The sequence below is a fragment of the Phocoena phocoena genome, chromosome 13 (genome assembly GCF_963924675.1).
Source record: "Phocoena phocoena chromosome 13, mPhoPho1.1, whole genome shotgun sequence".
NCBI classification, from domain to species: domain Eukaryota; kingdom Metazoa; phylum Chordata; class Mammalia; order Artiodactyla; family Phocoenidae; genus Phocoena; species Phocoena phocoena.
This window is the reverse complement of record NC_089231.1, coordinates 31,633,251-31,650,787: the sequence shown is the minus strand read 5'-3', so window position 1 is coordinate 31,650,787 and position 17,537 is coordinate 31,633,251. Positions and strand designations below refer to the sequence as shown.

Below are 17,537 nucleotides of genomic sequence, written 5' to 3'. Positions count from 1 at the left end.
TGTCCATTCACCCTACTCCAATCGCAAGCAAACACTGATCTGCTTACTATCACTACAGATAAGTTTGCATTTTCAAACATTTCTGATAAATTAAATCATACATTATACACTCTACATTTTGGGGGTTCCAGGGGAAAATAACTAGCTTCCTTCACTCGCATAATTATTGTAAGTATATATGTTGTTGCATGTACCAATTGTTTATTCATTTTTTATTGTTAAGTAGTATTCTATTCTGTGTATACAATACAATTTATTTATCCATTCACCTGTTGTTGAATATTTAGGTTGAATCCAGTGTTTAGCTACTACAAAAAAAGCTTCTATGAAAATTAATGCATGAGTCTTTGTGCAAATGCATGCTTTCTTTTCTCTTAAGTAAATACCTAGAGGTGGAATGATTGGGTCATTTGGTAGTTGTATATTTAACTTTTTAAGAAACTGACTACTTGTTTCTCAAAGCAGCTATACATTTTATATTCCCACCAGTAGTGTAGATCAGTGTAGGAGTATTCCTCCAAATCACCAACACTTTTCATGTTCAAACTTTTTGATTTTAGCCATTGTAATAAGGTGTGCAGTGGTACCTCATTGTGGTTTTAATTAGCATTTCCTTAATAACTAATTCCCTTAGAATATCTCTTTAGTGTCTGGTTACTTTTGGCAGGGAGGTCTAAAATATATTTAAGCACTTAAATGTAATGACCAACTCTTTTAACATACCTGTGCACAGTCTTAATACAATTAATATGGTTTAAAACAAAAATACAATGGCAGCAGATTTTGATTGCAACTATTTGCAAGGTTGTTTTGCCAAGTGTGATAATACAGGACACATCCATATAGATTTGTGCTGTAAAAAACGGCTGATCCTCCTGGTGGTGGATCCCATAGTTCCCATTTACCTTAGCTGGTGTCTGATGGAAACATTGCAGATGTCCTGGGTCTGTTTTTCCTACATCTTTAAGAAGAAATAAAGACTTCCACTTCAACTCCATTTTACTAAATAAATCTATCCAATGCAAGGATATAGGAAAAATGAAAAAGAAAAGACAGTAATATAAAATAGGTAATGAAAGAGACTAAAGTGAGAAAGATCATGAAAGACAATAAAAGGAAGAATAAATTAAAAGTTGTGATGAAAAATGGTGAAAATGGTAAACTAACACACCATTGTAAAGCAATTATACTCCAATAAAGATGTTTTTTAAAAAATGGTAAATAAAATATGGAAAAGTGACCACAATATAGAAAGGAGAAGTCCAAGAATGTGGGCATGAAACATTTTAAGAATCTAGCAGAGCCAATTGATTAGGATCCCTGGAGGAGAGTGGCCTGGCATAGAGAGAAGAGTGAGGTATGCAATGAAATCTATTCACATACCATCCGTGTGTACTTGAGTCAATTGCCAAAGCTCCTTGAGTCTCAGGTTTGCTTCTGAATAGGAATAATATCTTCCCTGGATGAGTGTTATGAGGATTAAGCAAACTACAACAAGATATGTGGAAGATCTTTGTGTTGAATCTTTATATTTCTTAATATATGCCAGATGATCTATTAAGGAAACTCGAGAGCTTAGAAAGAAATAAGAGAATCCATTAATCCATTAAAGAAAACTTTGAGTTGAAATGGGTTGGTCAAAAGCAGCCATTTATTCATGTCATATAACATGATCTTACAAACATCATACAAAGCTGGCACGAAAGAACAGACACCATCTCATATACCATGCTTCCTCCCAAATCACTTCTATTAAGTTACAACATCAGAAAAAATCAGTTACTGAGTTACACAGTTCTTCAAATATGGATACCTCTCCATTAGGGTGGTTAGATTCGCTAATCAGACAAACAATTAATTTACATGTTTAATACAGGGCAGAATGTGTAACAGAATTCAAGATATTCACACAGATATTGTAATACAATATAAAACAGTACAATTTTCAGAAAATGATGAGATCACTATGCCCCTGCCTGTTTCAATTCCTTTCTAGTTTCTCTTCTTTCTTTTCTTAACAGCAGTTGCAAATAGTTTTACTCAACTTTTCACACCGAAAAACACTTTAAATTTTAAGAACTAAAAACTATTTACAAATTAGTTATTGTAATTTTGTAATTATTTGTTCTTGGTTTCATTGTTCCCCTAAAAAAACAAATTCACCCTCCTCCAACAACAGTACTTTGCTTGGTACCATCATTAACTTCTGGCTGCTCTGAAGGATACTTAGGGTTGACTTCTTACAATGTTTCAGAGCTCCAAAATATACTATATTCCTTGACCCATGATACCAAATATACAAATATTAAAAGGCCATATGACTCCCCCATACCATATACTGACTAAAATTCATTTCACATTGCTTTCACAGAAATACTGAGTGGACCAAGATGCTATGAGTTGACTTTGTGATGGCATGAAGATGATGATTGGACAATATTCTTGTTTAATCCCCAAATCATCTTAAAGCACAAGAAGAGAGGTTGATTTCAATCTTTGTATATAGAGTGTAAAGCATTTTCTTTACATCAGGAATAGTCATAAAAAGCATGTATAAGTTGTTTTGAAAATGCTTTGTCATAGATTTTACAAACACTGTGATATCAAACACATTCTCAAAAACTGCTAAAGCACTGACACAAAACCTGACTCAAAATGTAAGTTTTTCAGTAGACTTCATTTCTAACTTGCATATTTAAAATTCAACTGTACCTGAGTTTCACTCATACTTTTCTAAAAACTCAAATACAGTGACATTACCTCAAGTAAATTCTTTCCAAATAATCACAGGGTTTAATGGATTTTTTAATGAATTTCAGAGCCCTGGCACTGGAAAGATGTATAAGATACAGGTTTATAAACTGGTCAACAGACAACAGCTCAAGACAAATTAGCCTAGAAAAGATAGTGAAACATACTTGTGCTAATTTGACAGCCTAAATATATTATGTATGAACATATATAAAGTATATTAGGCTTGCCGTGTAACTATTTTTTATTAGTTTGTTGGGTTAAGTAACACTTTCTATCCAGCGATGATTACAACTTCACAACTTTTTTGTCTTCGTTTCTTTTCAAATAGTAGCTTAGTCCTCTCTGGGGGAGAACAAGCTGAATGAAGACTTGGCTACCAATGCCCTTTCTGTGTTCAGGGGATAACCTTGAATGTACACTTGCATACTATATATATTTCCTATAAGAAAACAGCATTTTTAACTGGATTTCTCACTGAAGTTTATTTCTTTACCCACTAGCTAACTCAGCAACTTCACAAAAGTATATAGGGCTTTCTTAGGCCACATTGACATTTGTCACAAGCAGTGAATAATTCAAGGCCATGGTTCTTATGTGAGATTATATTTTATTTTTGACTCACATGTAAACTTAGGGAAGGGAAAGCATATTTCAGCTATAGTATTCTCAACTCAGCCCTTTGATAAAATGATTTCTCATTTTGTTCACTTTTTTTTTCAATAAACCTAAGTTACCCTTCTTATGATAAAATTGTGTCAAATAATTACAGACCAAAAAGAAATAATCATATACTTTTATATGCAGGACAACCATTTGCACATACATAATTAATAAAATAATCTAGAGAACATTTCTTTAATATCTTTGGGTTTAAAGAAAAATTGGCTTCCCCAGTTGATGAACAATGGATGAATTTTCATAAGAGAAGACCTGCTTTTCATTTCTAAATCCTAAAAACCACATTGACTTCCAGTGACATGTTCCAATGAGATCATCACCACAGCCATAACTCGGGACTGCAGAGCAGTATTCCTAAAATGTTTGGCTACTCTTATTTATATAACTGGTAACCTTCAGGGGAAATTGAATATCTTATGAAAATTTATCCAACTTCTCTAATAAAGAGTAAATTATCATGATACACATTTACAGTTACTTTCTGGTCTGATAATTCAATACATTTCTAACAACAACAACAAAAAAGCTTTCACAAGCTTGCAATCATGTATCAGAAAAAAAAAAGAAAGAAAATTTCTTCTTGCCTAGAAAAAAATCATTAAGTTCCAACTCATCTTGGCTAGGATGCTAACCATCACAGAGCACATGCCACTTGGCAATTTGTCTCCTAGGATAGTCACAAATCTCCTTCCAGTGCTCTCCACTGGCTCCTTCTGCTGCTGCTCCCAGGACCAACCGCCCAATTACCTCATTTTGGGATCCCCTTTCAGAATCCAAAACCAGAAATTCAACACTTATCTCTTCAAGACCCTCACAGGGAATGTCAAAGACAAACAGTTCATTGAACACTGCATTGGGGGTACATTTCTTCACATGAGTCTTCTTTTTGGAGATTCTCTTTTTGGCATGGTACAGGTTCACTTTGACATAGGGATCTGCAATGGGAAACAACACAGATTGTACAGACAAGACTTGGTGGGAAAGGTGATCTCAAGATAATTGTGCCTTAGAGATGCTAATAAAATGTGATTATAACGAATATGAGCCAGAACAAAGTGAAAACATGGATAAAGCTTGGCTTCTCTATTGTCAATAAATTGAAAATAAGTAAGAATGTACAACATAAGAGATAGTGGAGGACGGGAAAGAACTGTAATGGAAGGATGAAGAGATAACATAAAGTGGAAGAAAATAGAATGTTCTAATGACACATTCTGATTACTAATAATTCATTCCGGAGAATGGAATAGAAGGAAAAAATGTTACACAACATCTATCTTTATTGAGTTGTATGACTTTGGATAAATCTCACTAATTCTCTGAGCATGGGCTTTCTCTTTTGAATGGGGGAATGGGAATTTAGAATTCACAATGGCAGTGCCATTTTTGACTTTAATTTTTTTTGTGGTTCTTTAACCACTTGCTGTGTTTGTTTCCTGTTACCCAGTATTGATATTTCCTGTGTCACCTGTATCCTGTGAATTTTAAGATCATGCTACTTTATCACACATCTAATTATATTATTTTGCCCTTTTCTGGTTGCATGAGTCATTTTAACTTCCTAACCTAAATCTTTGAGAACATGTTTTTAATCTCCATTATCTAATAATAAAACTACAACTAATAATAGCACTGGATGATATTTAATGAAATATATATTTCCAGACCTCATAATCTCCTTCAAGGTAAGTACTATTATATCTAGTTTGTATAGAGTTTAAGAAACATACCCAATGTTACGATGCTAAGAAATGGAAGGGTTAGGATTTGAACTCAGATCGTTTTAAACCATAGGTCATATGTTCTTTCTCATTGTACTATACAGCAATTTTTTTTTAATAAAAATTAGTCACAAAACTAAAAGCTAATTCTTAAAGCAGACAACAGACACACAAGGAATTAAAGGAAAGATAATAAAAATAATAGAAATGTAAGGGTAGGCAGGCTCACTTAAAATAGTAAAATTAAGAACTTTTCCTAAACCTTAATTTTATTTCCATCACTGTGTTTTTGGCAATGGCCTCACTTCTGCATTTATCACTGCTTTCTGCTTCAACTCCATTCAGTCAGACATCTATGACATACTAACTTTGTATTGGATCTTAGAACTATGCAGTTTTCTTCTTCTTGATAATGGCCTTGGCTCACACATTTATTCCATAAAATGAGAAACAAAAACAATCACATAATTTGTGATTGTGAATAAAGGGTGAATCTAAATCATAGTCCAATGTTAGTTGTTAACTATTTTGCCCAATATATTGCTCATTTCTACACTGAGCCTGAGTTTTTCAAAAACATTCTTACCTGAAAGTCCAGACACATCAGATTTAGGCAGGTGCCGAGCTTTTAAAACAACCACAGTGAGAGTATTTGTGATGGACTGATAGCAGAGAGAGATCAGTAACTCACCACGTCCTGAAGACTTCTAAACAAAGAGAGATATGAGATAAATATGTTTTTATTATTCTTTAGTTTTGAAATTTATACTTATATTAATTTTTAAAGCACTATAATAGCATTGTTATTTAACTGTAATTTTCCTACTTATTTTACTTTAATATGCTAAAAAATCAAAGAGTAACTAAAAGCCTTTGTGCAGTACCATCACCTTCTAAAACAACTACCTGCCATCTTGTGGTCTTTTTAGGTACTACAGAATGTTAAAATTCGTAATGAGTTAGCCACCCCCATTACTAGAAATGTTTTAAAGGGGGATATTTAAAATATATCTTACACAGAGGTATTTTTAGTTTTTGCTTTTTAATTAACTCTCCACTTTTTGAAGTTATTAATGGTAATGAAAATTATGTAATTATTTGAATGGATATATATGGTAAAGTGACTCAAGTTTGATTTGATTTCAAATTCTTTAGCACAGACATTATTAAAATTTGAATTCAGAAAACCTAAAATTTAGTCTGACACCCACCACTCTCTTAGCACAGAGGACTGATGAGTTAAAATTCTCTTCTCCCAACACACCCAGAGTCCTCCTTTAATCCAAGGAATGAATTAAATATTGGAGAGAATTGATTCAGAATATTTAATGCTTTGTCTCTGAATAGTATCATAGGGTTTTTCTTTGCATAATACTTAGATCTTATTTTTACTTTAACATTAGATAAGATGACCAAGAACTCAAAGTACAAGTTCTAACTGAAAGTAACAAAAAGTAAACTTGGTATAACTAAGAATGATGGTTGCCCAGAGCTCCTAAAACTTCAATATGTATTTATATAAAAGCTGACATGGGGTAACTGTATGAATAAGTACTCCAAGAAGAATAAGAGTAGGGAACAAATCTTTATTCCCACTGTGCCACTAAACAGTTAGGTGACTCAAACTACTTAATATTTCTTGATCTTGACTTTCATTAATTTCAACAGAAAAAGGTGAGGATGTGGTCAGAACAAACTTTATGGTATTCTATAGAATTATGCCTTATAAACACCAGTTATTCTGAAATACCACAACTGGAATCAAATGAACCCCATATTTAAAGGGAAAATACATTTAAATTTGATTAATTGATGTCATCATTTTCTAATAATTCCAGAACTACCAAAGTAGCATAACTGCAAAGGCCGAGTAACTCACTTCCTGTTATACAACATAAAGGTGAATATTTGTAATTCAATATAATGAGATATCTTTTCCTTAAAAAGCAATTCTATGAAGTCATTAGAACTTCAAATACTCAAAATGAACTGACTTAATTTTCAATTTCAAATTCAATTATGTTGACATTGAAATATATTTTTAACTTTCTTATAAAAAATATTTGTCTGCATTTTAGTGGCAATCTTAGTCAAAATACTTGTGACAGAAATTAATAAAAATATTTATATAAATGATATTTAAATAAATCCATAAAGGATTCCTTTTTATTTTATATCATTAAGATACTTTATGCATTTCAGTTGTGGGTTAAAATTTCTTTCATCTACTCTATCCCCCTGCTCCTCATTTGATTATGATTAATAATAGTTAAACATGGTAAAGATAATATGTATAAGACATCATTTTAATAAAACTCCCCTAGATACAAAAACGCTACAGAAAAGATTGTTTATAAATATGTTAAGCACTAAAAATGAATTACCCTAACATTTCTCTTGATAATCTCTCTGTTCATTAACTTTTTTCCATCAGTTAATTCAATTCCTGTGAGAGGAATAAGGACTTCTCCAATTATATCATCTCTTGAAAACCTATCAAAACTCAAGATTGTGAAGTGCAAGGCCAACTCTTGGATCTGGGTGTAGGGTATTCCATAGAATGTAAAGGTCTCATCAAAAGCTGGGTCCAAGGTCTTTCTCAGAACTCTAGTTTTCACTTTATGCTTCTTCTCTGGGAGAATCATCATTTTGATGTATGGATCAGAGGTCATCGACTGCTCATCCATGGCTGGCAAGCCACGGGCTTCTTTAATATTTACCACAAATGTTTTCTTCTCAAAGTTATACTCTAAGGAGAAGAAGAGGGTTCCCAGCTTCTCTTGTTTCTCATCTGAAGTAAGAGAAGTGCTGGACTTTAAGCTATCAGGGGAAACTGCCTCTTTTTCCCCTTCTGAAAAGAGCTTTGGGGTCACATTCTCCAGGTCAGAAGGACTGCCAGCTTTGAGGTTTGTTTTGGGAAAATTGCCATTTAGATCTCTCTTCTCAAGATCAAGACGCAAAGAACTCTTTGGCCCAGCTGGTTTATTCTTTACTTCATTTTTCTCATCTGCTCCAAACTTCTTTTTGCTGTTTAGGTTTTCAGGATAAATATCAACTCCCTTTAGCACATGCACAAACTTATATGGAGGAGTCTTGTTAGATTTGGATGATTTTCTCTGACAGCAGATCCATGCAAACAGAGAGACTGTGAAGACCAGGCCAAATGCACTGAAGATCCCCACCACTGTGGGGATTTGATCTGAAAAATCAAATGACCAATAACATGCATTAATTGGGCAGAGTTGGAGACACCCTATTTGAAAAGCATCCTAAAGCTGGCAGTTGCTGTAGGTTGCACATATTGAATTGCTTTCCAACTGTTCTGGGTGAATTATGTACCTATTTCATGTCACTTTCAGGAATAAACACATTTGTAAAACATAAAGAATAAATATAGTATGATAGAAAATCCTTCATTGTAGTAATTTTTCACAAAAAAATGAAAAGATGAAACTGGGGCTGGGCCAGGGATGGGAGAATGCTAAATGACCCTGACCTACCTTTGTTTTCTCAGATAACATGAGTCAACTACAGCATGGTGAGTCAGTATTAATTTCTTTATGTTTTCATTGACATTTTGAGGGTTTCCAGAAGCATCAATTCTTACTATGTACCTCTAAGTGCATATTCTTCAAATACTGACAGAAATTATGGAAAATTATCTTCAGTTGTCACAAAGTCATTAATAATTTCCATCCAAATTATAGAACAGTGGTAAAAGAAATGTACACATATTAGAGGGAAAAGAACAAAAATATGAACAGTTTATTAATAGTATACAACTTATAAGACTACAAACTCATATGCTGACCCAAAATTCTTCAAACACTGAATCATCCAAAGTACAAATTAATTACCTAAAAAGGATAAAACCCAAACAATGGTTATAAATGAATTATCATTCTTTAACATGTAATGAGAAGAGTGTGTAGAGATAATTTAGAGTTCAGTTTTATCCATAACTGATTTTTTCCTAGCACATTTCCACATGACAATCAAATTGAAACTGGCATTTGTTCCTTGAATGAGGACACATTAAATTACTGACATTAGGTAACACTGATTATGCATGAAGCTCATCATGCTCCATATGTAAGTATATTCTCCAACATATAATAAGTTCATCATGTTACATATGTAAGTATATTCTCCAACAAATAATAAGTAACACTGTGTAAGTAAAAGCAGTATTACTATATCTGGACACAGTGCATCAGTTGAGTTGATGTTTAATATAATCAAAACTAATATAATTAACGTTATAATATCTGCCTTAGCTCCATTCCAGTCTATTTTTAAATCCCAAATAGTGAATAATAGTTAAAATTTCCAGTCAGGAAAGGGTTAAGGCTTGTTTAACTAACCTTGAAAGAACAATCTTTTGTTTCTCCCCTCCCTAATCCCCCAAACTTCTGCCTATCTACTTCATAATCACAAAACTGAACTCAAATAATATAAGATTAAGAAATGACAAGAGCAAAAATGCCTAAGAAAATAAAAAAGCAAATACAACAATAAAAAATTCTGTAGTTTAATTATATCAAAGAACTGAATTGTATAAAGGTGAACTTTGAATTTCCCAGATAGAAAAAGCAGGGAATGCTACAGAAGAAGAATGAGGTGAGAGCTAAAGATCATCAGCTAAACTTAGTACCAGCTTTTCAATTTTTCCTTCTATTTAAGTCTTTGTGGAGAGAAGAAAACACACACACACACACACACACACACACACACACACTCCTGGACTACCTAATAATCCAAGGCCAGGGAGCAAAAGCAAAGTCATGAACTATTCTTGATTCTTTAGTCAATGCAGGAAGAATAATTTTTTTAAAAAGGAATAGAAAATAATTTTTTCCTAAATAAACAATGCCAACACTAGAACATATTTTTAACTAGCATAGCCTCTGAAAATTCCTCAGTATTCAAATATTTTTCTGATTTTCAAATCAGAAATTGGGAATACATATCATATCACAGCAATATAAACTCAATCACTCAAATGGACAGCTGTGAAAGAAATTCATTTCTGAATATAATATCACAAATTTTCTGTGTTTAATATTTATGCCAAATGGCAAAATATTCAATATAATATAGAAGGGCTCATCTATTCCCTGTGTTTTCTCTACTGTTAAGTTCCTAAGCTTTTGAGAGCAAAGATCTCAGTCATTTCACTCAGTTTCATAACAAACTTCTATAAATTCCCTGATATTTCCAAATACATGTAAAGTAAAACTCAAATCTCTTGCCTTTGGAATATAATGGGACCTAAAAATACTACTTTTCTATTTGAAAAAGTACATCTGATTTTTTCCCTTTTCTTTTTTTACTGAAAAAGAGGAGAGTAATGGTGCTAAAAATCTGTTATAGGAAAAGGGAAATTGAACAGGAAAATATAAGTCCTAAGTATAGTTTCCAGTAGCTTTTAGCTAACTGACTTGCAAAATTTCCCTTATCTCTCTGGGCTCCAGTTACCTCTCCTGTGAAATGGAATGGGCTCAGCTAGTTAATTTTGAATATCCCTTTAACCCTAGTATCATAGGATTCTGTGTCTTTCATTAGCAAAATATTTCAAGGATACAACAAAAACATAGCAGAGAAAAAAATACATTATGGTACACTCTGCAATAAAATATACATTCTAAATGCCCAATGTTCAAGTTATTTTATACCAAGATCAAGCCCTTATATAATCACAGAAACATCTGGCTTCCTCCAATAAGATAAATACACGTTTATGTACAAATAGAAATCACCTGCAGAATTAATGACACCAACAAGAAAACAGACCTCTTTACTTAGCGCGTGCTGCAATTTACAGCGCTACCTGAATGATTAGGAACTTCTTGGATGTAAAATCGCCCTGGCAGAAAGCAATTTTAAGGAGAAAGATATCAAGGAAGGGAGAAACCACAGAGATAAGCCACTATTGCCCTTTTACAATTCTCATTTTTCTACCTGGGAAATCTATGTTCAACATCCCGCGAACACACACACACACGCGCACACACGCACGCGCGCACACACACACACACACACACACACACACACACACACACACACACACACACACACAAAACACATCACCCCAGAGTATTTAAGGAACAACCGCAGTTATAAGCGGAGTAACTTGCTTACCAAATTCTTCCCGGCTGGTAGCGATCGGAGCCATTTTTTGCTGCGTATTCTGTCCGAGGTGCTGAACGGAAACTCCCTATCTTGGTTCACTTGCCTGGATGTGAAGCGACAGGGCTTATCCTAATGCTGAAAACAACGGCGCAAAGCTCAGGGGACCTAAGCCTGGAATAGGGAGGAGGCAAAGAGGGAGATCCACTCGCCCTCGCACAGTGATTTGCCACCCCTCTTCCTGTTTTGGCTCTTCAGAGACGCTTGTCTCTGAGACTCTAGAGGTGGCTGAAACCCGAATTGACGCAATCCTGACGCTACAGGGTTGAAATCAGCACCTCCCTCCTCCAAGTCTCTCCTCTACCCTTCATTCTTTCTTCTTCCCTTCCCTCCTGAGAATTCAACACACATTCATCAATTATTTTAACTGTTGGACTACATTTTCTATTCTGTGAGAGCTCAGAGGTACATAGAGATGTCTCGAAACTCATCGATGTCAATTCCTGATATAAAATCTGATCATCTAGAACAATAAAAATGTGTCTGTGTTATCAGAATAATATAATTTACAGGGCGATTTGAGGACAGAGTAAAAAGAGAGAAATTTCTGCATCAGTGATGCACTATAAAATGCAAATCTATATTTTCTTGCTATTTAATTTTTGTTTGACATATTATACCTATATTAGAAAAAAACCTCACTGCACATTGATCCATTTGAAATAAGATAACAGTTTTCCTATCATTATCACTTATTTTCTAATAAATTATTAGTCTAAACATTTTGTTGATTCTGTTGCTCAATGTGTCTCTTAGCTCTCTTCCTTTAATATCTGACATTGGACCACTTAAAGTACTTAGGGACAGATGGGAATAATCCCTTCTGTATTCCAACTCACAGTTTTGACTTTTACATATAATGAGATTGTTTTTAGAATGTCATTTCTGGTTAAAAGTCTAATATGTTTGTGGAAAATGGTTACAAGAATCATACCAAAATCTAAAATGACATTGATAATTATTGGTTATTTTCAAAGGAAAACATATTTTTTCTGAACTGATGATATTCCCAGGGTTGAGGAACTCAGAAAATACGGTGTCAGATTCTGATTAATTTTAGTCTGAAGAGTGTGACTTTTTAAAAAAAGCATTAGCAATTTTCCAGAAGAGAACTGAGGCTGTAACTTCAACTTTCAATTATTGGTCCGCAAAGAATTCCTCTTCTCTGGAGCTCAGTGAGCAAATGACATTCAGTGTGTGGGTATGGGGTGAGTCCGTAAAGCTACTGTACAAGTGACAGTTTCCTGCATACTGGCAAGCAGCTGCTCTGAACGTCAGGACTGTGTCTGGGGAGAAATTGGCTTCAGTCTTTTACATCATGGAAAATTTTATAAACCTATGTCCCTCTTCTTTCCCTTTCTACTCACTCCCACATACTTGGCATTTTAGCATTCTTCTAACAGATTTTTTCTTTAGCTTATATCTTCCTGCTATGAAAACATACAAACTAATTTACTGTATTCAATTTTTCCATAGGCAAACTCTGTGTTTTCTGTCCTCATCTTTCCATTTCATTCAGATTACTTGCTTTCTTGATTTTGCATGCACTGGTGAGATTGTCCCTATGAATAAATATCCATTAGACAGATGAAAGAGAGAGTGGCATTTTTTTGTGATATGTATCGCAGGTAAACAAAATATATGGTGTGACATTTGCTAAAATATGTTTTCTAGCTAAGTTATTTCTACATATGGTTATACTCACTTGTAAACATAAGTACCTTATATATGTGTTCTATATAAATTAATATCTCATTAATTTTACCTTCAGGTGGTAAAATGCTATCATCCAAAACCTGTCTAGATTGGTTAAACTCTGTTTCTACAGAACCCCACCTTACCCTGGGCTGTCTCATTTCTGAGGACACATTGTGATAAAATTACCTCTTGCCCAGAGCTAATGCTATTATGGATATAGTAACCCTTTCATTGTTTGCTTTAAATGCAAACTGAAAATAAATATTATTAATTAAAATGTCAGATGTTTCCCTCATTTTCATATGATGCATAGCATATTATTCATTATCTTATCTCTTTAGACAAACTTCCAGCAGCACCAGATGAGTAGTGGGAAGTTGACCCAACGTAGAGGAAAAACCTGTAAGTTTCTTGTGATTGAGATTCACACCCTACCACTGTATTACATTCTCTTTAGATCCAGCAAACAAGTAATCAATTTGCTGACGTAAACAATACCACTCTTGCAGCATTGATTTGGGAGGAGGGGTAGTTGCTAGGTAACCACCTTATTGCCACCCAAAACACACAGTCTCAAGCAAGTTCCTGCCCTGGGAAACAAACGCATCTGTACAAGTGGCATTGTTTACTTCAAAGTGATTCTTTGACTGTTGAAGTGCTTCAGCGTTTACCCTATTTTATTTCTGATTGCAAATATGTATAGATATTTTGAGAAACAATGAGCAGAACACTTGAATTCAATTTGGCCTTAAGAAATCCAGTTGATTTTAAAGATTATTCTTAAATAATTACATGATCATTTTTATTAATTTTACTTATTTTTATTATTTCTATTTAATATATAGTTTAATTTTAAACTTTATTTTTATGGCTTATTAATTATATAATTTAGTCTATATTTTCTCTATTTCTTTCCTTAAAAATATTATTGGTGGATGTGTTTAGAACTTCCTGCTAAGCAAAATAAAATTTCAAAAAGTTTTGAAAATGTTTCAATGATCTTCAATATTCAGTAATCTTTAGTAATACCCAGATTAGTAATACAAAGGCATTTTACTGGTCTACAGGTAGAGTAGAATGAAGTATATGATAATGGATAATGGTTTTAATGTTCCATATCATTCTATTATGAATGCTAGCTCTAATGTTAAAGGAATAGATTTGTATTACAAGCATACCCAAGTCAAAATTCTACAAGACAAATCCTTTCCCAATTGGTATTACAGAAATCCCTTCACATGCACAAGTTCTATATTTGTTTTTCTTCAAACTATTCAGCACTTACTATGTACCAAGCTAAACTGGGCTCTGATGGCTCATGAGTGAAAAACTCATTAGCTTAAACCAAAAAAAAAAAAAAAAAAAAAAGCCAATAAACTTTCTTCCTTTCTTCTTTTCTTCTTTCAACACATCCTTATGAAATATGTAATACCTCCTAGGTTTTACCTAAGTAGGGGATTTATGCTGGTCAAGATGATAAAAATGATCCTTGCTGTCATGGAGCTTACAGACCATAGAGAAAATAGCCCTTCCTTTAGAACTGGGCAGAAACTTTTCAGATCATAATTGTAATCATATTTCTTTTTCTTTTACTTAGTACTTCCTACCAAACTTGGTCAGCACTATTCCACAGCCATCACTCTCTATCCCATTCACTCTGTCTTTATTGATCTTGTTCTTCATAACTGTAGATTCATTATAATACACTCAGATTGCATTCTTCCTTCTCCTATGAACTGTCCACATCTTTTCTCCCATTTAAGAGAGTTTCATTTATATTATGAAGTTTCTGACTTACCAGCACTCATGGATCTATTCTAATTAAAATTTTTATAACACTATCTCTAGTGAAGGCCTTTAATTCAGCTTGACATATCCTTGGTTACATGCCAAGAATTTCCAAAAAGGTAAACCAGAGGCTTCCACTAATTCTCCCCTCAAATATTCCACAAGTTTCACATTTGTTCATGATCTTGGCACCAATTTTTTCATATCTTTTGGCTTCATTTTATTTTTACATTCCAGGCCTGTTTTTAGGTTGTGGTCTTTGAAGCAACTTCTCTAGTTGTTGGATATTGGTTCTTCAACAAGAATTTGACCTGGAGCCATTCTAGAAGTCTGCCCTGTTTACATTTACTTTGAAGGTATTTCTTGCTAGCTCCTCACAACACACCCATCATCCCTATTCCAATCTATTCCTAAGTGAGACTTCTCTTATCCTTCTTCCAACAATAAACACATATATTACCTTAAAAAGCAGCAGTAACATTCATCTGACATCTCAATAGATGTGAGAGAAGTCTGAAGACAATTGAATAATTCTAAAATGATAAAAGAAAACAACCATCTATCTAGAAATTTATCCTAGCAAAAATCAAGGTGAAAGAAAGACATTTCTAGAAAAGCAGAAGAGGAGAGTATTTATTGCCAGCAAATGTTAACTAAGTGAAGGAAAATTATCACAGACCAAAACACTGAAATGCAGAGTAAAACAAAGAACACAGAAAGGGTTAATATGTGTCTAAGTATAAATGAATATTAACTGTTTAAAAGAATAAAAATGTATTGTGATATACAAAATATATGTAGAATTGTAATGTATGGCTAAAATGTTTCAAAGACTAAGAGAGAGTAAGTTGAGTTTTCATGTTTTAAATCTTGGAAATGGTAATAGTAATAATTTATATTTAACTTTTAATCTCCAGGGTAACTCCAAATGAGTATCAGGGGAAAAAATGTACGTAAGAAGTTAGTAAGTGCAAAAGAGCTAATAAAAAGTAAAAGAAAAAAAAAGGTAGAAAAAAGAAAGAAACACGTGACCCAATAGAATACAAATGAAAATTTGGAAGATAATAACACAAACATTAACTGAAATGGACTAAATTTTCCTATTAAAAGATGGGAGGTTGAATTGTCATAATATGAGAAATAGACAAATCCACATCATAGAGGAAATTTTTTCAAAACTTTTTCATAACTGATAGCAGCAGACAAAAATCAGTACAGATACACAGTACCTAAACAAATTAATAAATTTGAGCTAATTAAAAATACCTAGTAATTTTTACAAGTAAATACAGAACATTTAGTAAAATTGATCATGAGGTAGGCATTAAATGTTTCAAAACACCTCAAAAGACTGAAATAATTCAGTTTGCTCACAGAGATATTAAGCAGGAAATAGTACAGTAAGCTATCTATAAAACCACTTATTGTTTGAAAACTAAGCATGAAACATGTAAATAACCCATGGGTCACAAAGAAATCTCAGTAGAAATTAGGGAAAAAGTTTCAAATGAATGATAATTACAACATATATTAAATTATGTGAAATAGAGCTTAAAAAATTATGAAAGAGTATGTGGTCTTTTTTAAAAAACATTTTTATTGGGGTATAATTGCTTTACAATGGTGTGTTAGTTTCTGATTTATAACAAAGTGAATCATTTATACATATACATATGTTCCCATATCTCTTCCCTCTTGCATCTCCCTCCCTCCCAACGTCCCTATCCCATCCCTCCAGGCGGTCACAAAGCACCGAGCTGATATCCCTCTGCTATGCAGCTGCTTCCCACTAGCTATCTACCTTAGGTTTGGAATGGGAGAAAATATTTGCAAATGAAGCAACTGACAAAGGATTAATTTCCAAAATTTACAAGCAGCTCATGCAGCTCAATAACAAAAAAACAAACAACCCAATCCAAAAATGGGCAGAAGACCCAAATAGACATTTCTCCAAAGAAGCTATACAGACTGCCAACAAACACATGAAAGAATGCTCAACATCATTAATCATTAGGGAAATGCAAATCAAAACTACAATGAGATATCATCTCACACCTGTCAGAATGGCCATCAACAAAAAATCTAGAAAGAAAAAAAGCTGGAGAGGGTGTGGAGAAAAGGGAACACTCCTGCACTGCTAGTGGGAATGTGAATTGGTACAGTCACTATGGAGAACAGTATGGAGGTTCCTTAAAAAACTACAAATAGAACTACCATATGACCCAGCAATCCCACTACTGGGCATATACTCTGAGAAAACCAAAATTCAAAAAGAGTCATGTACCAAAATATTCATTGCAGCTCTATTTACAATAGCCCAGGGATGGAAACAACCTAAGTGTCCATCATCAGATGAATGGATAAAGAAGATGTGGCACATATATATAATGGAATATTACTCAGCCATAAAAAGAAACGAAATTGAGCTATTTGTAACGAGGTGGATAGACCTAGAGTCTGTCATACAGAGTGAAGTAAGTCAGAAAGAGAAAGACAAATACCGTATGCTAACACATATATATGGAATTTAAGGAAAAAAAATGTCATGAAGAACCTAGGGTTAAGACAGGAATAAAGGCACAGTCCTACTGGAGAACAGACTTGAGGATATGGGGAGGCGGAAGGGTGAGCTGTGACAAAGTGAGAGAGGGGTATGGACATATATACACCACCAAGAGTATGTGGTCTTAAATGCACATACTAGAATAG

General features: G+C 33.6%; 1 protein-coding gene across 1 annotated transcript; it reads right to left on the bottom strand.

Annotated features, from left to right (window-relative positions):
• Positions 1-4,059: 4,059 nt before the first annotated feature.
• Positions 4,060-11,328, bottom strand: SYT4 (synaptotagmin 4). The gene is made up of 4 exons (XM_065890331.1): positions 11,295-11,328; positions 7,538-8,352; positions 5,740-5,860; positions 4,060-4,367 (listed from the first exon to the last, which is right to left on the bottom strand). Exons 1-4 carry the CDS (start codon positions 11,326-11,328, stop codon positions 4,060-4,062), a joined length of 1,278 nt encoding a protein of 425 aa, XP_065746403.1.
• Between the last annotated feature and the right edge of the window lie 6,209 nt (positions 11,329-17,537).

Bases quoted from the DNA above. Each gene is read 5' to 3' on its own strand.
- SYT4 (XM_065890331.1), bottom strand. From the start codon at position 11,328: ATGGCTCCGATCGCTACCAGCCGGGAAGAATTTG. The intron at 8,353-11,294 runs GTAAGCAAGTTA...TTGATTTTTCAG, and splicing joins TACCAGCCGGGAAGAATTTG to ATCAAATCCCCACAGTGGTG. The intron at 4,368-5,739 runs GTAAGAATGTTT...TTCCCATTGCAG, and splicing joins TGATGTGTCTGGACTTTCAG to ATCCCTATGTCAAAGTGAAC.